The following is a 24,662-nucleotide window of genomic DNA, read 5'->3' as shown; positions in this document are numbered from 1 at the left end:
CAGTATAATAAAAAGAAAAAGTCAGTAATGTAATTGTATAATAAAATACATACAGTATAAAAGAATGAAATTTCATGAAGAGGTTTTCTGAGGGAAAGGTTCGCTAAGCACATAGACTACAGTGATGGAATGAGCATCATTGATCTTCGTGGCTGCCTGCAATGTCACTTGAACACTAGATGCAATCAGTCTGTGTAATTATGTTAAAAAATAAGAACAATAATATTACAACAAAATGTATCAATCTCAAACTTGCTGAACACAATTCTGGGTTATGGGGTGTGAGAAATGACTCCCTTAGCAATAGGTGCAAGGTAGTAAATAGCCAAGGACTAAGATGCATAATAAAGTCACTGAGAACACATGACAGAATATCATACTGTACCAATATTAAGTAGAATCTGAAACTTTATGCAAAGTACAGATGTGTCATTGCTATGATGAAATCAATGTGATGATTGATAAGGTTCATATAACAGATTTTGTTTATATGCAAGATTAGATGAGCTCCTACAAAATACAGTGTTGGAAAAAGTACTCAAACAATTTGCTTAAATAAAATTACAAATAAACAAGCAGACATGTACTCTAGTAAAAGCTGACATACTGTACCTCATTGACCTTTCTACTTAAGTAAAAGTAAGAAAGTACTTGCTTAAAAATATGCAGTACTTAAAGTATTAAAGTGAAAGTACTTGTTGAATGTATTCCTTAATTCAGGAGTATAATGTTGCATAAGGGGTGCCTAGTGAATGTATAATATGTTAAACGCAAAAATACTACAGGGTGTGCTATTTTAATTAAGAATGATCCAAATTATGCCCCACCCCCAAAACCCACCCCCTCATTACCCCAATTATGTATAGGCACTGAATTAGAAAAGAAATCCAAAACTTTACAATGGGTCAATTTCACCTTCTTTTTTTTTGTTCATTATAAGGGCCAGCACCCCAATAAATTTAGCAGATGGGGCACTGGATTTTCACAGGAGCAGATGTGTGATTATAGTACAAATAAAGCCTACAGTATTTTCGATTCACAGCAAACAATAAGCAACAAAGATGAGTGCAAACAGACCTTTGATATGCAAATGCAATGCTGCAGGTTCACATGATAATAAGGCCGGTTGTGTCGATCAAACATGTGGCACCATATAGAAAACCAACACACATCACTTGATACACAGCACTGTGCAACAAGAGATCGTACAATAAAACAAAATAGAAAATGTAAAAAAAAAATAGTTCAGCCTACCAGTGAATGCCACTATAATAAGCTGTTAATACTTAGGTATCGAAGGGTGTACTCACACTAGCAATTTGTTCTGTTTGTCCGCATGTAGCACCCTAAAGTCTAGTTCGCTTGACTAGTGCGATCGCTCCATGCTGGGCGAACTATACCATGCCATGAGCTGCTTGCAAGAGATGTGCACACACACTGTTCAGTAGGATTCGGGACCAGTATGATCGCTAAACATGCCCGAGTACAGAAAACAGACATGATGTCAATGACGCAACAAGTCAGATAGTACAATTCTCATTTTTTTCAATACCATTTGAATTAAAACAGGTTTTTATTCTTACCTTACAGATGAACATGCATTGTAGTTGACAAAAAAGCTGCAAATTCCTCCCTTAAAATCATTTGTCTCCGTAATAATATTCTCATACGTACAGCATGATTAACAACAAAAAGCTGTGCTGCACATTCAATAAATTTGTAAGAGGGTAGAGCGTTATCCTGCCCTACACGACTCCAAAGAAAACACAAAATAAGTAAAATCATTTTGTTATCTGTCAATCCATGTTCAGGTGTTGTTTTGGCTTTACACAAAGTCGCATGGTCATGACAAAAGCGTGCCCGGGCCCAGAACGTTAAGCACAGTGTGAGTGCAGACCAGTGGGGGAGTGTGGGGGGAGGCAATCAAGCTTGGGCACGATACGGAAAAAAACGTGCCTAGTGCGAGTACACACTAAAGCAAAACTGCCCCAAGCTGAAATGTGATATTGTTTTGTAAAAAGGCAATTGTTAAACCACTGAACTTACCTTTTGAAGAGGTGAACTTGAAGTGTCCATAACCTGGACTTCAGCTGATATCATGACCTCAAAATGTCTTTTTCATTTTTTCCTTTCATTGCGCCACTGGCCTCTCACTTTGAGAGACCACCCATCTTCTCTTTTGCAGCTTCGTAACATATCAAATATCTCATCTCATAAAAGTGACCTATTAGACACCTGCTCTGATTGTGCCCTACCCACTGCTATTTTTGTTTTAAATGTTTTTTTTTTATTATTCAGGTCTAATTGGACAGGTTTATAATCGTGAGGACTGAATTGCGGTAGTAGTGGGTGACGGACAGCATGTTTCTGTAAGTGCCAGTACTGCTGGTAAAAACCTGGACTTTTCCTGTTATTAGGGATTATTTTTCTGGCACTTGAAAAGGCCCCTAGGCCTTAAACCTAAAACAATTATTATCATTCAAAACAGGGATAGATTTCTTAGGTGTATCATTGGCAGTGGAAATGCTTAGCTTAAACTTTAGTAAACCTAAGGGAAATAATTTCTTGAGGTATGGCATGAAAATATGATGACTTTCAAAAGCATACTATGAAAAGTCACTTAACTTGGAATGAAGTAGCTATTTAATGCAGCTTATTTACCTTGTCCGAAACAACATCAAAAAATTAACATTTTTCAAATGAGCTCCACCATTAACAATACATTTTCTAAATGTTTTGTAAATAGTTTAAAACACTCCAGTTCCCATTTAACATTTCAATTAGCTGGAAAGAAAGTATATTATTCCTAAAAATATACACTAAGTGTACTTTATGCGTGTGATAACATAAATCTTGCTGAACAATTAAATGGGCAGTCCAGTTTTAAATTTTTACCTTTCTTAACATCGTTCTAAATGTCTCACCCTATTGTTAAGTCCACTGCTTATCTCACCCTATTGATATTTTCTGGTGTTCTTGGAGTTCTCAGTTGTCTAACAAACATGTCTTTCATACTACTAGTTGATTGATATTTATCAAACTACTTTAAAATGCCACAAAATAGAATTCTTCTTCACCTAGGCATGTTAAATGTAATACAATTTCTTTGCACTTCAGTTGCAATTTAGATTCAATGTATGTCTTAAAGGCAAACCAGTTGTCGATGACCACTGAAACTTCATTTAGCATAGAAGAAATGCCACGGCACTATATATACCCTCACTATATTGACTCACCCCTCATGAAACCCGTAAAGTTTAGATGGCACAGGACACTGCTACTGCCTTGCAGTAAGGAAATCATGGATTTGCACACCAGGTCCTCTCTTTGTGGTAGCACATTGAGTAGTGAGGAAATTGCAATTTAAATGTAATGATTTTTTTATTATATATCCTTGTGCAGCACCTGCTATTTTCATTTCAAAATTTCAAACTAGTGCTGCAGTCCCTTCATCTCACAAGCTTGTCTGTCATTTCCTCCTTACTCCCCCTTTCTTATAGGTGTCTTTGCTGGCAGTCAACTCAACTTCATTTTTTTACTGGTTGTGAGATGGAAGGTGAGAATACTTATTATATTTTACATCCAAAGAAATGAAAGTGCTCCATGATGGGTCAACAGCACTGCTTTACATACCGCACTGCTACAAAAAATACAATAAATATAAGGTGGTTTATCACTCAATATAGAATTCATGCTTGGGAAAAAACAGTTAATTTTACCACACTATTATGTAGCAACAGATCACAGACATGTTTATGAAACACTGCTCTAAACAAAAAAGCCTGATGGCATTAAACATGAGTCTTAGCACCCCTGTGGAGCTCTCCTGAATTGATCTGTTCATGCTCATTAATCAATTTCCATGATTCATGGAAAAGAATAAACCATTCATGTGACTGTAAAATGTAATGGAGTGGAAAGTCAAGATATTTGTTGTATAATGTAGTGGAGTAAAAGTCAAGAGTATCCACAGCTAAATCTTTTTACAGTAAGCAATGTACAGTGTCATAAACATGCACTTGGGAGACAACTTATGGGCTTATCGAGTGAAAATTCCACCTTACATTGAGGGTTGGTGCTGTCTTCTAATGCCTCTCATCTTCTTCTCTCTGCAGATCCAAAGACTGAAGGCACAGCGACATCTGACATCACCTCCAGTTTCCAGATGTCTGAACCTGTCCTCTTCCACCCTTACTATCTTATAACCAACTCAACCACCATCTAGAAACAGTCCCATATTGAACTCACGTCCGGAAAGACGTCTTCTCGATTGTTGTTTTTTAACCAATTATATGAAGATTACCCTCTAGTGCCCCAACTCTTTTTTCTCTTGTTCGTGCTTTATTTACAACAAACAAGTAAAAAATGTACTTAAGTACAGTAACAAAGTAATTGTACTTTGTTACTTTCCACTACTGGCAAAATATTATAAAGAAAAGTTTGAAATAATTTTCTCACTGTTTGCTGGGGCACATCATAATGTGATAACCTGAAGATAAGTTGACCACAAACTAACTGAGAAATAGAGTATATGTAATACAAGATCCAGGGAGACAGAGAGCAAGAGACAAGGCAGTGTCCTTTATGAGTATAAGAAGGATACACTTTCAACACATTCAAGCAGAAACCCCAGACATTTTTCTTGTTGAGGGATGGCCACTTATGGAGTTTACTACTGTATATAATCATACATCACAGCAACAAAAATAATAGACTTCAATTTGTATTTAATATATAGCTTGTAGGGGGAATAATACTGTTAGTCAGATTTCAACGTATTCCGTGTACCTTATGGCCTATTTTACATGACATAGTATATACTTAATTATCATATTACATGTGAATACACTTTATTTTTTGGGCAACTAGAAAGTCTAAATTCGTCCAATATAAGTGAAAGCAAGTATGACTGTATACATGACTGCTTCCTGTGATTGACTGGAGTCTGACTTAGGATATATTTTTGTCTTACAAATAATACTGCTAGGATAGGTTACAGCTCTTTAGGGGCCAAAAAGTGGATTTATAAAAAGGATAGATCAATTGCATATCCACTTCTAAACACCATGTACTGACATATTGGTACAAGACTGCAGCCTTACCTTTTCCGTGTACAGAGCCTTTATGAATACCATGTAGCCGTGGGTCAAAGTTATCTAAGCATATGGCATGTACATTTTCATTATTAGTTCCATGAAATAATTTCATTTCTTGAATATGTTTGCCTTGCTTAATCTTACTCAATTGTATTTTTTTCCTGAAAAGTAAAAATAAAAATATTTTAGAACAAAATTCCCTATAAATAAAAAGTCAAGTACAGTAGCTGTCATGGCTGTCTGTGATGCTGTCCATATATATATATATATATATATATATATATATATATATATATATATATATCTGACAATCCCCCTGTACGCTGGTGGGAGAGAAGGCCAATTTAGGATAGGCAGACCTGGAGGGACAATGGGCAAGGGAATTGCACCCCAGGTACAGTGGGTTGGTTTCGATGGTGATGTTTTGCAATTCTCTTCTCCTCTTGTTGATGGGTCCGTTATTGTTCAAAGTGGTAGACTCCTTCAATTACTGTCCATCTCCAAAACGCACAGTCCCCAGCAGCAGTCTCAAACTACATATGTGAAATGGAGCAGGCTTTGAGAGAATGTTTCAAGCAGTCCTTCCAGTATGTCTTCTGTCCACATTGAGGCTGAGATTCTTCAGTGTGTTCACCATACAGGACCATCTGGAGAAGTTGAGGCTCAACCATGCAGATAACGTGCCTGGTCCAGAGGAAAACACGGCTGAGCAGCATGGCCTCAATGCTAGCTGATGTGCAGCTTTACAGAATTTTAGTGTGTGGAACTCTGTCCTCCCAGGTGATGCCCAGGATCTTCTGGAGGTAGAGGATATGGAACTGTTATAGTGTGTGAAATTGCTTGTGGTAGGGAGACTCGCATCCATAAAGGAATGTTGATATACATACCATGTAATATACCACAACCTCAGCTGCCATGCAGATATTTCAGTTACAGAAGAGACGTTTGCATAGGTGGCCAAATGCAGAGGAGGCTAGTAGGAGGTTGTTTGCAATTTCCTGAGTCACAGAGGCATCACTAGATATTATTTGCTTTTGAGGTAGCGGAAGGATTGTGTTGTGTGTTGTGGAGGTTGAATATATTGCCATCTATTTGGCACCAGATCTGCACTCCATTAGTGGCATTAAACACTTTTCTGGAGAGAAGAGTAATGGCAACAAGGTAAATGTTGAAAAGCACCAGAGCCAGAACACAGCCTTGCCTGATGCCAACAGTGATTTTGAAGGGAGCAGATATTTCCCTGCCAACAAGGATGTTCACCCTCATTCCATCATGGAAGAGATGGAGCATAGTGAGGAATTTCGAGGGACATCCAAACTTACAGAGTACTTCCCAAAGCACCTCATGATTGATGGTGTAGATGGTGATGACGGTAGCATGTTTCCATGAGTCAGGAATTTTGCCAAGCTTCCAACACAAAGCAAAGAAATCGGTCAACTTTACAAGAAAGTTAAGTCCCCCATATTTATATGTTTCAGCAGTTATAGTCTCTTCACCAGGAGACTTCTTATTCTTCAGGGTTTGGATGGCAGTTTGAATTTTGTGGAAACGTGGACACTCATCTAGTTCACAGACATGGGGGAGTGTGGGGATCTTATCGAGTACTGAAGGATTTGCTGGGTTCATTTGGTTCAACATCTCTCAAAATTGCTCTGCCCAATGATCCAAGATCTGTTGCTTATCTTTGAGGAGTGTTGTACTATCTGTGGTCCGGACTGGAGCTATGTTACATAAAGAAAAAACATAAATTCCTTTGATTGCATTGTAGAACTCATAGGTCTTGTTTTTATCTGCGTAGCATTGGATGTCAGAGGCCTTGTTGATCCATCAGTTGTACTGGATTTCATGGAGCCAAGGTTGTGTAATTGATTTAGTTTTTTCCACTTCTGCAGGAGGAAAACTGATGACGGATTCAAAAGACAAGCTTAAACTGCTGCATTCTTGGCCTCCAGTAAGGGGAGAATCTTGTCTGTGGCCTCCTCAAACCAGTCTAGATTCTTCCTCTTGGAGAATCCAACAGCTTTTTTGGAGTAGGACTGCAGGGTTGTGAGCAGTAAGATCCACAGTTCAACAACATCAGGATTGGTAGTCATGATGTCAATAGCTCCAAGGGATGCAATGCTGAGGCGTTGCTTGGGGGATTGTCTTCTAGTAGGTGGTCTAAGTACAGAAAGGAGGATGGAAACGACAAGTCTATGGTCTGTCCAGCATTCTGCTCCTCAGATTGCTCGTGTGATCAGGACAATTATATAATCTAGGAGATGCCAGTTCTTTGATCAAGAAAGCATCCATGTCGTCTAATGTTTGTCAGGAAGCTGAAACATTGTGTTGGTAATGGTCAGTTGGTGCTCCGCACAGAAGGATAAGAGACTGAGCCTGTTAGCGTTCATGTTTCCAGTTCCATGTTTTCCAAACACATCATTTCAGATGTCACAGCTCTTTCCAACTTATGAGCTGAAGTCTCCAAGTAAGGCAGTTTTGTCTGAAGCAGGAGCATTCCAGACTGCTTTGTCAGAGTTAGCACAAAAGTTGTCCTTTTCTTCCTCTGTGGAATCCTAATCACTAGGATATAATTATATACTATATAACAAATTTGACTAAGCACTCATATAAAATATACTGTCCAATTGGGTCCTATTCAGTTATGTGAACTATTAACTCAAGTTGTGTTTAAACTATTACCTAATCCAGGGGTTCTCAACCTGTGGCCACCTTCACTTCACCATGTGGCACAGACAATCTACTGGATGGTACTGACACACACTCACAAATCATTTGTATTGATCATTCCTCTGCACATTCATGTTTAGCGGTTGAGTAACACCATATTACATGTAACGCCTTGTAATCCTATTATGATTTGTATGTCTATCAAATTAGTTTATTAGAACATTTTACAATGGATGCCTCATGAGTTCTTGTAATTGTGTATTTTTTCCCTTTACACATTGTAACTAGGAAATGTGAATGGCGGACAATTAGGATGCAAGGAACACAAAACAGTAAGAGTGATGGTAATCAAGAGGCAGAGCGTTATAAATCCAGGAATTAGAGAAAGTGTACTGGTGTCATGCTGTAGTGCTAGTGTGGCACTTCCATTTTGTAATTTAGAGACCCCTTTTTTTGGAAAAGACTTTAATATGCAATGATGGGAAGAGACATTATCATTATAACAGTGTAAAGGTCATTGTCAATTTGTTTTGATCTGCACTGATGATATAGTAATATTTTCTGAACATTTCCAAACTGTCAGGGAGGTTTAGAACAACATGCTAATAAAATAACTTGCTACAGAAATATGAGTTTGTTAGGGGTTTAGTGATATTTATGCACTTTTGAATTGAAAGGTACCAGAAACCCTTAAACTAATTTAATGATTTAGTGGTTTTGCTAAATACTACATGTGTATTATACGGGACACAACCTCACCTATCCTTTCTCTCCCTTAAAAACACTGCATAAATCTGAATTGAATCAAGAGGCCCAAAATTCTTTTGATATACATTACCTCAACTCCAACTTACATCATCCATTCACTTCCTTGAAGTTTGAAGTGTAGGTTGACTCATATAGTATTGATATAACAGCTATCCCTTTCCAACATTTTCTCAACACTGAAAAACAGTACCTCTGTGCTGTGACAAATTATGACATGAGTAATGAAGAATCAGCACTCAAGGAGTGGCAACATTGGCTTTAAGAGGCTGAATAATCCTTTATCATTTTTATCATTATAAGAATTTGGCCCATTTAAAAACTGCCAAAATATTTTAATTCATGACAAGCAAGACTGAGCCTTGTTGTGAACATAGGAAGATGTAAATCATATCAGTTTGGAGTTTTGAAAAGTCAAAACTGCTGTCATAACTCTCACTAATCTCTGTTAATTTTCTAACATTTTTATCTAAAATATTTTTCTTTATGACAAACCTCCTACCTATATGGCTTTAGGATATGAAAAGTAATCAAATATACAGTATCAGTATACTCCACTTTGAAATTGATAATTAAGTTTGGCATATGAATTGAAATAAAGATTTTCAGTCTCATTATTGACAGAACACAGGCACTTCACACTGCTCATAAACTAAATGTGTGAAAAAAATAAAAAAAATAATATAAAACCATTAATGTAGCTGCTCTCTAATGCTCCCTAACACTTAACCCTTCTGGAATATCTACTATTATTCACCTATTCTAAAAAAAATAAAATGTACAGCACATCTTAATTTACTTATTGCTCACAGACCCAGTCAAATTTGATTTCCTCAAAAATCAAAATAATAGATATTAAGTCAAAAATAATAAAAAATAACTTACCTACAAAAAAATTCCCACAAGTGAATATTTTGAATTCTTTTTATTTCTTTAATGTTTACATTCAAAGTTTTTGTGAAAAGTTTACTGACTTCTTTAAATTCATTTGTGCATGTGCCCAGAGGAATAACCTAAAAAATATGGAAATATCATAAGTAAACCGTAGTACTGAAAAAGCAACACATTTAATATAAAGCATGTGGGTGCTTTTCCAAAGTCTTTCTAAACACCTTGTTTCTGTATTTTGGGTTAAAAAAATGAACTGATTATTAACTCCTGTAAGAATAGGGGATATTCTTGTGGCAGTCCACAATTACACGATAGATTTGAAAAAATTAGACCTATTCTAAAATCTTACATGGAGAAGGTACAAGCAGTCCAGGTCCATTGTTATAACTGTGGTACGTCTCGTCATGGTATTAGTTCCTACCTTGTATTCCAAATTACTGGAACATTGGCAAGGCCCATATGAAGTTAAGGAGAGGAAAGGGCTGGTCAAGTATTTGATTAAATAACCAAATCATTGACCCAGCAAGCAGATTTATCATGTCAATTTGCTGAAACCGCGAAAGGAAAGGGACCCCGATCCCTCTTCCGGACAACCCCGCTCACTCTTAGCTCAGAAATTAAACCTTAACTTCGGTGATAATCTGACTCGCCAACCAACGACAGGACTTCAAAGCAGTTATCTTGTCTGTCCCTGAGGTAGTAAGTGAGAAGCCCGGACAAACCTCCCTTGTTGCGCATGACATAGTGACGGAACCCAGGGTTACAGTCAGAGAACGCCCATATCGGCTTCCCGAGGCAAAAAGGCAGATGTGGAGCTGGAGATGAAATGGATGCTGGATCTAGGTGTAATAGGGGAGAGTTATAGTCCCTGGTCCAGTCCTATCGTATTGGTTGGTAAGCCTGACGGGAACTGGAGGTTTTGCAATGACTTCCGCCAGCTTAACCAAGTCTCCCAATTTGATGCATATCCAATGCCACAAGTGGACGACCTCCTCGAACGGCTAGGACAAGCCAAATTTTTGACTACCCTTGACAAAGGGGTACTGGCAGGTTTTCTTAACGGACTCCGCAAAGGAGAAGACCATGTTTAGGACCCCTAGCGGACATTGGCAGTATTACATGGAGCACCAGCGACCTTCCAATATCTAGTGGACAAAGTGCTCCGTCCTCACAATTCGTATAGTGCTGCCTACTTGGATGACATTGTCATCTATTCCAGCACCTGGAAACAACACTTTGAGCAGGCTAAAGCTGTATTGCGGTCACTAGCGAAAGCCGGCCTTTGTATTAATCCAAAGAAATGTTACTTTGGGTTACCTAGTGGGCCGGGGTATAGTCAAACCACAATGTTCCAAAATAGATGGCATATTGAATTGGGCCAGTCCAATGACCAAGCGGCAAGTACAGGACTTTCTCGGCTTAGCGGGCTACTATTGCTGGTTTGTACCCCGTTTTTCCAAGAGAGCTGCACCCTTGACCAATGTTACAAGGAAGGGGAAACCGAATCATGTGGTATGGGATAACACAACAGAAGCTGCATTTAGTGATCTGAAACAGAACCTTACGTCAGCTCCAGTTTTGAAAGCACCTGATTTTTCTCCACCTTTCATCATCCAGATGGACGCTTCAGACACAGGTGTTGGTGCCATGCTGAGCCAAAGCGTTGATGGAGTGGAACACCCTGTAAGTCAGAAACTGTTGGACCGTGAAACCAGATATGCAGCAGTGGAGCAGGAGACTTTGGAGATTAAATGGGTGATTACTCAGCTGAGGTACTACCTCTTGGGTCGTGAGTTTACCCTGGTAACAGATCATGTACCTTTACAGTGAATGGCCTTACACAGGGATTCGAACCCATGAGTCACAAGATGGTTTTTAGACCTTCAGCCGTACAAGTTTTCAGTCATTTATTGCCGAAGTATATTGCAGGCTAATGCTGATGCCTTTTCCCGGTGCCACAACCTCTCGGACAGGTACGCCCAACCCAATTAGTCTGGGCTGAGGGGGGCCCATGAGTAGGAGGGAGCTGTAGTGAAGGTAATTCCACGGCAGGCCAGGGGGTGGCGAGGTGCACTAAATCATCTTCTGTTGTCTCTACAGACCAAAAATGAGAAAACCTGCCTGATTCACCCCGTAATGACATCACTTCTGGTTCTAGCGCACCAAAGAACACCACTTCTGGTTCTGGCGCCCAGAGAAAAGTCATTTCTGGTTCCACAATGTTGCTTCCGGTTATGACCTTTAAAGCCACTGTTTTGGAGAATAATTCAGTTCAGTTCAGGACTTGATTCAGTGCACATGAGTGCTCAATCTAAACACTTTTGCAGCCAGGGACAATATATGGGTGGCTGCCCCAGACCTTTTTGTGTGTGTCAAGGCTGTTCATTTCACTATATATATATATATATATATATATATATATATATATATATATATATATATATATATATATATATATATATATATATATATATATACACATACACAGTATATATGAAAATGCAAACTTGACTGAGTCTTTCACAAAAACACTATTTCCTTTTAGTTAAAAACCTAAAATTTAGCAGGATGTTACATTTAGTTCAGTAGGTATCCGCTCAGAAAGAACATTTCAGTATATCAATATTTAGGTGTAAAAAAAAACCTATAGTTCAAAACCTAAATATCCCAAAATCTCAAAAATGCTTTAACTGATGTGATTGAAATTTGACAATGTTATAGAAAAAAATATATATAAAAAAGATTTTTAAGTGATATGATTTTATTCAAAAATGCACTAAAAAGTAAAAAATAATTTTTTTTCTTGTATTAAGATTTTGTTGGTCATATGTGACTATAAATAAAATCATGGGGCACCCACAAATGAATTAATTTAATTCAATTAAAATGCATTGGTTTGTTAAAGTGGTATTTCTAACCAGCTTAACTATGGAAAGAAAATGACACATCATATAAAACGTGATAAAGTTTTTTTTTGTAATAATTTAAGGAATCAATGCTAACTTACATGCACTGTACTGCACTTAGAGGTGGCTTTTTGCAAATGAAGGATGCAGCAGAAGAGATTGAAAGATACACTAAAGAATAGGGTGAATGGATAACTGAAGAAGAGGTTGTGTCCTTTACAGGGAAAAACAGCCATAATCATGTTTTTTTATATACTGTAAGGTATAAAATGGAAACAGAAAATTCAACGAAGCTCAAGGAAAATGCAGAGCTGAATGGTTAGCAAGCACGCTAAAAATGATATATCTTATAAACATATGATAATGATAACAACATATACTCCAATTTCACATTATTCCTACTGATTACCCCTTTCAATTCAAAATATTATTACAATTTACTATAATGACCATCAACAAAAACCAAGACACTAGGAAAAGCAGAAATTGATCAATGCAGGAATGCTTAATTGTGTATAGCAATTTCAATAGTAAGCAGCTACATTGACCTAATAATTGTTTTAATTGATTTTATTAAAAGCAAGTAATAATCCATACAATCAAGTCAAATTTAACAAGACTAAATTCAATTCAAACCCCACCAAAGAGAAAGAAAGAAAGTCCAGAGCCAGAGTAAAACTTTAAGACTGGAAAACAGGGAAGAGAATCCTTTTCCTCAATATAAATGCTTATTCTAAAATGTTATTGATTAGATCCTCCCAAGGTTGAAAAAAAGGTTTGAACAGATCCTCTAAGTGAGTATTTGATCTTTTCCAATTTCAAATAGTATATAACATCAGTTACCCATTGACTTAAAAGAGGTGGGCTAGGGTTCTTCCAATTTAGCGAGATAAGTCTATGTGCTAATAGTAAAGGCAATTACAGTTTGTTTGTCCTTCTCCACTTTAAGCCCACCTGGGAGTACACCAAACGCCTCTGTTAGTGGATTAGGAGGGATTGTGACATTAAGGCTGTCTTAGAGGCATTCAAAGATTTTTGCTTAAATTATGTTAATTTGGTACACACCCAAAACATCTTGCCCAATGAAGCTGGAGCTTGATTGTAACGTTCATAGGTCGGATGTTGCCCTGAAAACACTTTGGACAATTTTAAATGAGATAGATGTGCTTGATAAAAAATTTTAAGTTGAATAGTTGAATGCTTTGTGTATATGGAGATAGAGTGAATTCTGTGCATGGCTGTTTTCCAGTACTTTTCTGAAATGTTGAGTAAGAGATCCTTTTCCCACTGTACACTGGGACTTTCAAATATTTTTATATATTAAAGAAATGCTGCCTGAGTCTTATAGGTGGGAAGTAAATAAAACTAGACAGATTTCATTGATCAAAGTTTCTAATTTGGAAATAGTGAAAAAAATGTGTTGATCGTAAGCTAAATTTAGAGTGTAATTGTTTGTAGGATGTAAAAACATTATCTATATACAAATCTCTAAATGATTTAATCCCGTACGTTTTCCAAACATTAAAAACTGTGTAGGTTTGAGAAGGTGGAAACAGGTGTTTTTTGTGCAGAGGTGACACAGATAAAAGCTTCTCAGTCTTGAAGTACTTCCTACATTAGTTTCATATTCTGAGTGAATGAAGGACAATTGGGTTGTTAGTATATTGACAATACCTTGTATTTGCTGGGGTACAAACCAAGGAATATAAACTACTGAAGGATTTTACTTCTATTTTGGAACAAGCTTATGTGTGTTCATCTATTTGTGTCAATGTCCAGGTTTTTATAGTTTGTATATTTGCTGCTCAGTAACAAAATTGAAAGTTAGGTAGAGCCATGACACCTTCTGCTTTAGGTCATTGTAGGATCACCCATTGGACGCATGGATGTTTTGAATTTCAAATAAATGTTTGAATCTAATTTCTTAAAAAATGATTTGTTATTGTAGATGAAGATGCTTTGAAATAGAAAAAGAAGCTTAGGAAAAATATTCATCTTGACAGTGTTAATTCTCCCTGCTAAAGTAAGATGGGGAGCCTAATACTATATACTTATTACCTGACTGACTCCTTTATCCAAGGCAACTTACAACATCTGATACATGATTGTTTACATGTCTTTTGCTTTTCTAGTTGGAGCACGGGCAGGAAAAGTGACTTGCTTATGGTCACAGTGTGCAAGTAGCAACATGTGAACTCACAAGCTGAGGGTTTAAAGACTTAACCACCTCACCACATGCTTGCCAAAAATATTGGCCTCTAGTAAAAAGCATACAAATACTGTGTACAGAAAAATACTCAGTTACATAGTACTTCTGATACATCTGATTAACTGATGGCACTATAACTGAGGCCCATTGTCTTATGAAATTTCCTGGGCGAAGCTGAATAACACAGTGAATATTAATATATGTATATTTATATAATATTTATTTGTCCCCAGGAATTCATTTGCTCATATTTACAACTAACTTTGAATTTGGCAAGTATACATTTATACACAGTGAAGCACATTGTTTTCTTCCTTAGCTTACTAACAGTATAATCTATTTTCCGCACTTGTGTTCCACTAATGAGATGTGTTCCACTTGATCTGTTTCAGACCAACAGAAACAGGTTATTACCTTCTCAAAAAATATTCAAAAAATGTAAACACCTTGTTTCAAGGTGTTAAAGGAAGGTAGAATGTAACTTTATCATCAAATAAAAAAGTAAGAGAACGAGATAGTATGGGTTTGTTGAAAGAAAATACAGTTTTTATTAATGTAATTAGGAGAGTTAATTATTTACAAATTAGTCATCAGTAACAACATCTAGACATTGACCTCACAGAACCATAGACTACTATGGCATTGTACTAACAGAGAGGAGGAAGAAGTAACAAGTGGAAGGATAGAGAGGATATTCTTTAATTGATGTTTATAATATATTGCTTTACCTTGTTACAGTCATAAACTATGAAACACACATGTCAGTTATGCAGATCATCAAAATAAACTTACTGACCACTCATATTACGATCTCTGTATGAATGTATGAGAAAATAAGCCTCTGGCTATTCTAAGATGATAGTTCTCTAAGCTGCGTTTCAAAAGAAGTAGACAGTGCTTTGTCAAAAAATATAGTAAAGGTCTTTCAAGTTACTTATATTTGTAGAAACAATCAGTAATTTTTTAACAACAATGTCCATCTACAATTAGCCACATTAGACATTCAGCATAGAATTCTGCTTAACATTGTTTTTTCCTAAATTACTTGTTTACTTTGCACTTTGAACTCATTCAGAGTGTATGTATGTTGATCTGCTTTTGTAAGACACCTTGAATAAATATGTCTGCTAAATAAAGAAAAATACTCTTTCCCTAAAGCTCCAACAAGGGCTAGATTAATGAAGATGTCACCTTGCTTCTCCTTCACTTTTTTATACTTTTTTAGATCCTTTAACTTTCAAAAGCCATTAATTGTTCTGAGAAATGGCATGTTTAAACAGTTAAATTGTCAAAATAACTAGACGTATTTTGTCTTATGCACTTGCCTGCCACTAATTCTGGAATTTGTCAGGTTTAATGCCTCCAACACTTCAAACCAATGGTGTTCTTTACAACTCAATGGAAAGCACCTGGTAGGCCTCCACCAGTGGACTCTGGCTGGCAGGGTGACCTACTTTCATTTCTCCCTCTCTTGATAAACTATCCTCAATCACATACTTGCATCCTCCAAGAATCAAAATTATCATCATATTGAATTCAAAGGCAAAATGCTAGCTCTGAGGCTAGGGATTTGCAAACCGAAGGTTGCTGTTTGAATCCAGTAAATGCCAGAAGTAATTCCACTCTATTAGGCCCTTGAGCAAGGTCTTTAACCTGCAATTGCTCCTTCCTGGGTATGACGTTAAACTGCATTGAGCCCTGCAAGAAGGTCCTCCAACTTGCAGGGAAAACTCAGGGGGTGGTGGCACATGACCATTAATTCCTTTAGTTATTTTTGCCCCTTAAATGTCCTTGGCGTATTTATTTTTATGTTCTGGGACTGTTCTCCAGTTTCTGCTTTTCAGTCTGCCATTTCTATTAGCACATCTTCTATTATAATTTAACTTAATATTTTCCTTTTCTCCTTCTGGAATGCTCTGATCTTTCCTTCTCTTTAATCTGGTTGAGGCCATTTTTCTTGGGAACAGTTATTGCAAAATTAGTCCTAGCCTATTGCTAGAAATCCACTGATTCTCTTTTATTATATTCTCCAGAAATCCTCTTTCTTTAATCTCACTTCAGTTTCTTTCTTTAATTGTCACTAATCTATTTCAATGCCACAAATCATTGAATCATCTGGCTCTAATACAGAGAAATGGTAGGATACTGTGTATTTGGTCAGGAGCTGGTTGGCCAATGGTTAACACTGTATATCTTCTCTCATCTCTCTAACTTGCTTATCTGATATACCTTTTCCATACTCTGGTACTTCCAGAGCCTGCCACATGTCCTTTTCCAGCTTACATACACACTAAAAAGTGTTTAATCCTCTAGCAAATCTTCTATAGGGTGGGTTATGGTCTCTGTTGGAAGGATATAGTTATATTTGCATATGTTTTTTTTCATGTTTACAACTGATGTCTACTATTTAAATTTACCACATATGTGACCACACACACAAAAAATGACTAGACGTATTCTGGTTTGGTGAGTAAGCTGGCAAAAAAACTCTAATGCAATAGCAAATGAAGTTATTTTTTTAAAGACCATAAAGCAATTCATACTGTATATAATTAGTATGATTGAAAACAATTATTTAATTGCTCAATTGTACAACAATTACACACATATAGAATATGAGTTCACACATAAAACACCATGCTCTTAGTGCGTTGTTTTTCACAAAGCCTTTTTAGCAATAATGTAGAGTGTCTCCTGGTATTTATCAACAGCACAAAGAAAGCTCTTCCACTGTATGACTTGTGAGAAACTTAATTATGAGTTAAACATACTGTATGAGGGCAGTAACATAAAAATGTAACTATATTGAATCTGAAACATAAGAACCCAGTAATCTTTATCTAAAAAAGATCAAACTGGGTTAATAACTTACTTTAAATACACACTACCACACACAAAGATATGAGCCTCAGAATATTGAAGATTCTTTCACAGTAAATGTTACTTCAGAAAACTTGTTTTAAGCAGATAAACTGCATAGTTAAACGCACAAAATCAAATATGAGACTTTTCACCATCAAATCTTATTTGGTTGAGAACCATGGATATGGACCGTATTTTTTCAGATTAAAAAAAAATATATACAGTACTGTGCAAAAGTTTTAGGTAGGTGTGAAAAAATGCTGTAAACAAAGAATGCTTTCAAAAATGGAAGTGTTAATCATTTATTTTCATCAATCAACAAAATGCAGTGAAACTTAAAACTGGGTGAGGAACAGCCAAACTCTGCTACCAAGGTGAGGTTGCGGAAGACAGTTTCGTGTCATGGCAAGATTGAGCACAGCAACAAGACACAAGGTAGTTACACTGCATCAGCAAGGTCTCTCCAAGACAAAGATTTCAAAGCAGACTGGGGTTTCAAGATGTGCTGTTCAAGCTCTTTTGAAGACGCACAAAGAAACGGGCAACGTTGAGGATCGTAGACGCAGTGGTTGGCCAAGGAAACTTAGTGTAGCAGATAAAAGACACATCAAGCTTATTACCCTTCAAAATCGGAAGATGTCCAGCAGTGCCATCAGCTCAGAACTGGCAGAAACCAGTGGGACCCAGGTACACCCATCTACTGCCCGGAGAAGTCTGGGCAGAAGTGGTCTTCATGGAAGAGTTGCAGCCAAAAAGCCATACCTCCGACATGGAAAAAAGACCAAGCGACTCAAGTATGCACGAAAACATAGGAACTGGGGTGCAGAAAAATGGCAGCAGGTGCTCTGGACTGAGGAGTCAAAATTTGAAATATTTGGCTGTAGCAGAAGACAGTTTGTTCGTCGAAGGGCTGGAGAGCGGTACAATAATGAGTGTCTGCAGGCAACAGTAAAGCATGGTGGAGGTTCCTTGAACGTTTGGGGCTGCATTTCTGCAAATGGAGTTGGAGATTTGGTCAGGATTAATGGTGTTCTCAATGCTGAGAAATACAGGCAGATACTTATCCATCATGCAATACTATCAGGGAGGTGTATGATTGGCCCCAAATGTATTCTGCAGCAGGACAACAACCCCAAACATACAGCCAAAGTCATTAAGAACTATCTTCAGTGTAAAGAAGAACAAGAAGTCCTGGAAGTGATGGTATGGCCCCCACAGAGCCCTGATCTCAACAACATCATCGAGTGTGTCTGGGATTACATGAAGAGACAGAAGGATGTGAGGAAGCCTACATCCACAGAAGATCTGTGGTTAGTTCTCCAAGATGTTTGGAACAACCTACCAGCCGAGTTCCTTCAAAAACTGTGTGCAGGTGTACCTAGAAGAATTAATGCTGTTTTGAAGGCAAAGGGTGGTCACACCAAATATTGATTTGATTTAGATTTCTCTTTTGTTTGCTCACTTTGCATTTTGTAAATTGATAACAATAAACAACCATTATTTCTATTTCTAAAAGCATTCTTTGTTTAAAGCATTTTTTCACACCTGCCTAAAACTTTTGCACAGTAATGTATATATATATATATATATATACATACAAACGATATATAAAAAGTTAGGAGTCCATATACTTGCAAACTACATTATATTAAAAATTTAATGTTGTACCTGATAAGATTCATCTTTGACATTTTCCCAATGAGATGGAACAGATATTTCTAGATGATCACAGATATATCTATATTGTATGAAAAAAGTAAAAAAAAAATTGCTGAATACATATTTTTATTGTTACAGCTAAGGATTATTCAAGGAATTAACGTTGCCAAGGAAAATTAGTTTAATGTGTCAAAGTTGGTAAAGAGCAACAGAGACACCCCAGAAATAACTCATAGGATTAATTTTATATAAATAGGTTTTTTTTTAATATAGCTATAGTAAACCTTTTAACAACCTAGTTTAGGACTACAAAGAATTTCAGACTGGGTGCAGAACCCTGAGGACTTTGTAAACCACTTCATACCACAGAAACTAGCCATGTGTTCTTACAAAAATTACCTTTGGTGTGGCTTAGTTAGGGTGTACATTAGGTTGAGCCTAGATGAAACATTGTCTTCTAGGTCTAGTTCTTTCTCTAAAACTACTCATTCACATTTTTCTAAATGAATGAACGAACAATAAATGTTATTTTAAATACTGTTTTTTTTCTATTAGTCTGGCTTTAGAGACTCACAAAAATGTTGTCATTGGAAATTTACTTACTTTAATAAGTTGATTTGATTTAGAAGAGAAAGCATTTTCTGAAATTTATGGAAATTGCAATTTTTCCCTTTTATGTTAATAAATGAAAAGCCAACAAGCCCAACAAAACACAACAAAATTAAATAATAAAATTTCAGATAAGCTCAGATGTTCTAAAGGAATACACTGCTCAAGATAAACTGGGTTTAAAAGATGGACGGATGGATGGATAGAATAGATCTTGGACTCAGGTCTGCTGTGTATCAGATTGGAAAGGGCTATACCTGTTAACTTTTACAGCTAAACATATCGATATCACATTACTGGAAAATAGCCCAGACCTTTTAATTAATGACAACAAACTAAAGACTAAAACAAAATGGTATCTTCCATTTTGCAGTGCCAAGGGGAGTGTTAAGCATATTAGATAAAAGTTTTACTAATTTACCAGAATAAGTACTGTAATGTAGTTTCTCAAGAGATTACAAGAAAAAATGTGAGTTTTCCAGAGATACAAGAGAAAAGGAACAAAGAAGATAAAAAGAATACAGTAATCCCTCCTCCATCGCGGGGGTTGCGTTCCAGAGCCACCCGCGAAATAAGAAAATCCGCGAAGTAGAAACCATATGTTTATATGGTTATTTTTATATTGTCATGCTTGGGTCACAGATTTGCGCAGAAACACAGGAGGTTGTAGAGAGACAGGAACGTTATTCAAACACTGCAAACAAACATTTGTCTCTTTTTCAAAAGTTTAAACTGTGCTCCATGACAAGACAGAGATGACAGTTCTGTCTCACAATTAAAAGAATGCAAACATATCTTCCTCTTCAAAGGAGTGCTTGTCAGGAGCAGAGACTGTCATATGCGAAGCACCGCGGCACAAAGCTGTTGAAGGCGGCAGCTCACACCCCCTCCGTCAGGAGCAAAGAGAGAGAGAGAGAGAGATAGAGAGAGGCAGAGAAAAACAAACATGCAAAAATCAATAGGTGCCCTTCGAGCTTTTAAGTATGCGAAGCTTCACTAAGCAGCTGCACACAGAAGGTAGCAACGTGAAGATAATCTTTCAGCATTTTTAGACGAGCGTCCGTATTGTCTAGATGTGCGAACAGCCCCCCTGCTCACACCCCCTACGTCAGGATCAGAGAAAGCGCAAGAGAGAGAAAGAGAAAAGTAAGTTGGGTAGCTTCTCAGCCATCTGCCAATAGCGTCCCTTGTATGAAATCAACTGGGCAAACCAACTGAGGAAGCATGTACCAGAAATTAAAAGACCCATTGTCCTCAGAAATCCGTGAACCAGCAAAAAATCTGCGATATATATTTAAATATGCTTACATATAAAATCCGCGATAGAGTGAAGCCGCGAATGGCGAAGCGCGATATAGCGAGGGATCACTGTAATCTGAAATCTGAAAAATAATGTATCTAAACCATGTTCTAGCTTGGTATTCCCATGTCATGGTACAATAGAAAAACTAAAAAGTCTGCTATAGTGATTGAGTGAGATATGTCATTTAATGGAGCTATACTCACGTAAATGTTGTTAAACGATAAGGAGCTCGCTTTACTGGCCACTGTCTTCCAGTTGTTTGGTTTGTTAGTTTCATTTCTGTAAAAAAGAAGACAAATAAACATTACTATTTACTGTTCTCATTCTCAGATGAATTTAAAATATAACTTAATCTTTTATGGTTAAAGTTCTGTTCAAGTCTGTACCGATTTTCCAGAAGGTTATATTCTGTATACAGTTAGGTCCATAAATATTTGGACAGAGACAACTTTTTTCTAATTTGGTTCTGTACATTACTACAATGAATTTTAAATGAAACAACTCAGATGCAGTTGAAGTGCAGACTTTCAGCTTTAATTCAGTGGGGTGAACAAAAACGATTGCATAAAAATGTGAGGCAACATTTTTTTTAACACAATCCCTTCATTTCAGGGGCTCAAAAGTAATTGGACAAATTTAATAACTGGAAATAAAATGTTCATTTCTAATACTTGGTTGAAAACCCTTTGCTGGCAATGACAGCCTGAAGTCTTGAAGTCATGGACATCACAAGATGCTGGCTTTCCTCCTTTTTAATGCTCTGCCAGGCCTTTACTGCAGTGGCTTTCAGTTGCTGTTTGTTTGTGGGCCTTTCTGTCCAAAGTTTAGTCTTCAACAAGTGAAATGCATGCTCAATTGGGTTAAGATCAGGTGACTGACTTGGCCATTCAAGAATTTTCCACTTCTTTGCTTTAATAAACTTCTGGGTGGCTTTGGCTGTATGTTTTGGGTCATTGTCCATCTGTATCATGAAACGCCGCCCAATCAATTTGACTGCATTTAGCTGGATTTGAGCAGACAGTATGTCTCTGAACACCTCAGAATTCATTCGGCTGCTTCTGTCCTGTGTCACATCATCAATAAACACTAGTGTCCGAGTACCACTGGCAGCCATGCATGCCCAAGCCATCAAACTGCCTCCACTGTGTTTTACAGATGATGTGGTATGCTTTGGATAATGAGCTGTTCCACGCCTTCTCCATACTTTTTTCTTGTCATCATTCTGGTAGATGTTGATCTTGGTTTCATCTGTTCAAAGAATGTTTTTCCAGAACTGAGCCGGCTTTTTTGATGTTCTTTAGCAAAGTCCAATCTAGCCTTTCTATTCTTGAGGCTTATGAGTGGCTTGCATCTTGCAGTGCACCCTCTGTATTTACTTTCATGCAGTCTTCTCTTTATGGTAGACTTGGATATCGATACGCCTACCCCCTGGAGAGTGTTGTTCACTTGGTTGGCTGTTGTGAAGGGGTTTCTCATCAGCATGGAAATGATTCTGCGATCATCCACCACTGTTGTCTTCCGTGGACGTCCAGGTCTTTTTGCGTTGCTGAGTTCACCAGTGCTTGCTTTCTTTCTCAGGATGTACCAAACTGCAGATTTTGCCACTCGTAATATTGTAGTAATTCCTCAGATGGGTTTTTTCTGTTTCGCAGCTTAAGGATGGCTTCTTTCACCTGCATGGAGAGCTCCTTTGACCGCATGTTGTCTGTTCACAGCAAAATCTTCCACATGCAAGCACCACACCTCAAATCAACTCCAGGCCTTTTATCTGCTTAATTGATAATGACATAATGACGGACTCACCCACACCTGCCCATGAAATAGCCTTTGAGTCAATTGTCCAATTACTTTTGAGCCCCTGAAATGAAGGGATTGTGTTAAAAAATGCTTTAGTTGCCTCACATTTTTATGAAATCGTTTTGTTCACCCCACTGAATTAAACCTGAAAGTCTGCACTTCAACTGCATCTGAGTTGTTTCATTTAAAATTCATTGTGGTAATGTACAGAACTAAAATTAGAAAAAAATTGTCTCTGTCCAAATATTTATGGACCTAACTGTATATGTGAAATTTAAATAGATGTCAACTATCAAAATTCCACATAAAAACACAATTTTATGTTTATAAAAACAAATGCATAAATATTGTTAAACAATGTAAAAAACAAATTAACATGTAAAAAAAAAACTTTACCATATATATTTGAAAAAATTATGCAAGAAAATATATACAGCACAACCATTTATTTTTGAAACCTCTTATCCATTTCAGGGCTATTTGTTTTGTTACATGGTGCCAGTCTATCACAGACAACAATCACACACCATACACACTCACAGAGTACCATTTTAGAGTTTCCATTTGGCTTAAAATGCATGTCTTTGAAGATGTAAGGAGAAAACCAGAATGCATGCTAAAACACACACACACACACACACACACACACACACACACACAGAATATGAAAACTCAATGGGGACAACCACGAAATATAGGCTTGACTCTAGGTGTGAAATTTGACTTAAAATGTAACTGCATTTGTCAAGGGTTCTCAAGTAGTTCAAAATAGTTCAAATGCAGTTACCACAAAGCTATTTCATCAATAGTATGATTCATTACACAAGAAAAAATTCCACTGTCCCAGTATTTTTGCTTAAAAGATTTTAGTGAAATCTAAAGCAAATTCATACATGTCAGTTCATATATATTAAGGAGAAAAGTTGATAATACTCGTAAAAAAAGGGAAAGAGGGAAACTGTTTGAGGGTTAAGTATATAGGTTACATTTCTTAAGATTTCTATATGTTAGCTCGTTCACTGCACATATGTACATAGAAGAACCCTAGATCCATAAGGCAACAGCACCACTAACTGCTGTGCCACCGTGGTATGATCAGCAGAATAAAAAATACTAGTCTACTTTACAGTTATTCAGAATAACAATTTTGATTTTACAATACTTAAGGTTCGGTATTGAACAACTGAGCTAATTGGAATACTACAATCCATCAAATGTTAAAATTTAAGAGAAAAACATAATATTCACTATGAAAATAGTGAATTCATCCTTTAAAAGTCATTCATATTAATAAGAAAATCCAAACTATATTATTTATGAAATAAGCAATATACCTGAAAAGTTCAAAGAATAAATATATTTGTTGGTGGAAAACATCATGGTACCACCATCAGTATTCATGTAATGCTCCTCAATGTTGTTACTGGTCACTAAATAATACTTTGATTCAGTCTGTAAATAAATAAACCTCCATTATGACAAACAACTGTATTAGCACCCATTGCCCATTCCAAATCTGAAGACAGTTTAATGAAGTCATACATCAAACATGTGCCATGCTCCACACTCAGCCAGGTAGAACCAACACCATGGTACGTCAGAGGTATCCATGTCTTCCACCTGTGAATCATCATCATGTATTTCCATTCTGATGGACATATCCTATAAAAAAGTGCAGTTTCAAAACTAATGAATCCAGGCATGTTTACATAGTTGTAATGACAGAACAATTTTTTAAGCATACAACCTGCATTCTCATATTTATGTTTTATCTTTGTAATAATAAAGAATGAAAATATGAAAAAAGTACAGCAACTCAATATTACGTAATGTCTTGTTTTGCCACCCTATTAATGCTTTGTAAGGAAAAACCAAAAGTTGTTAAAGGATAGTAA

At 36.8% G+C, this 24,662-nt stretch overlaps 1 protein-coding gene across 1 annotated transcript in view; it reads right to left on the bottom strand.

The window, feature by feature from the left end:
• LOC114642536 (protein mono-ADP-ribosyltransferase PARP11-like) overlaps positions 1 to 24,426 on the bottom strand; it is a 30,116-nt gene extending 5,690 nt beyond the window's left edge. The window contains exons 1-6 of the mRNA XM_028791396.2: positions 24,310 to 24,426; positions 24,102 to 24,219; positions 21,174 to 21,249; positions 19,068 to 19,137; positions 9,417 to 9,544; positions 5,103 to 5,257 (exon numbers count right to left, since the gene is read on the bottom strand). Of these exons, the coding sequence (XP_028647229.1) occupies positions 5,103 to 5,257; positions 9,417 to 9,544; positions 19,068 to 19,137; positions 21,174 to 21,249; positions 24,102 to 24,219; positions 24,310 to 24,426 (664 nt within the window). The remainder of the gene's footprint in view (positions 1 to 5,102; positions 5,258 to 9,416; positions 9,545 to 19,067; positions 19,138 to 21,173; positions 21,250 to 24,101; positions 24,220 to 24,309) is intronic.
• Between the last annotated feature and the right edge of the window lie 236 nt (positions 24,427 to 24,662).

The sequence above is a fragment of the Erpetoichthys calabaricus genome, chromosome 1 (assembly GCF_900747795.2).
Source record: "Erpetoichthys calabaricus chromosome 1, fErpCal1.3, whole genome shotgun sequence".
Taxonomy (NCBI): Eukaryota; Metazoa; Chordata; class Cladistia; order Polypteriformes; family Polypteridae; genus Erpetoichthys; species Erpetoichthys calabaricus.
Note: the sequence above shows the minus strand (reverse complement) of the source record. Positions and strands in the feature narration are given on the sequence as shown.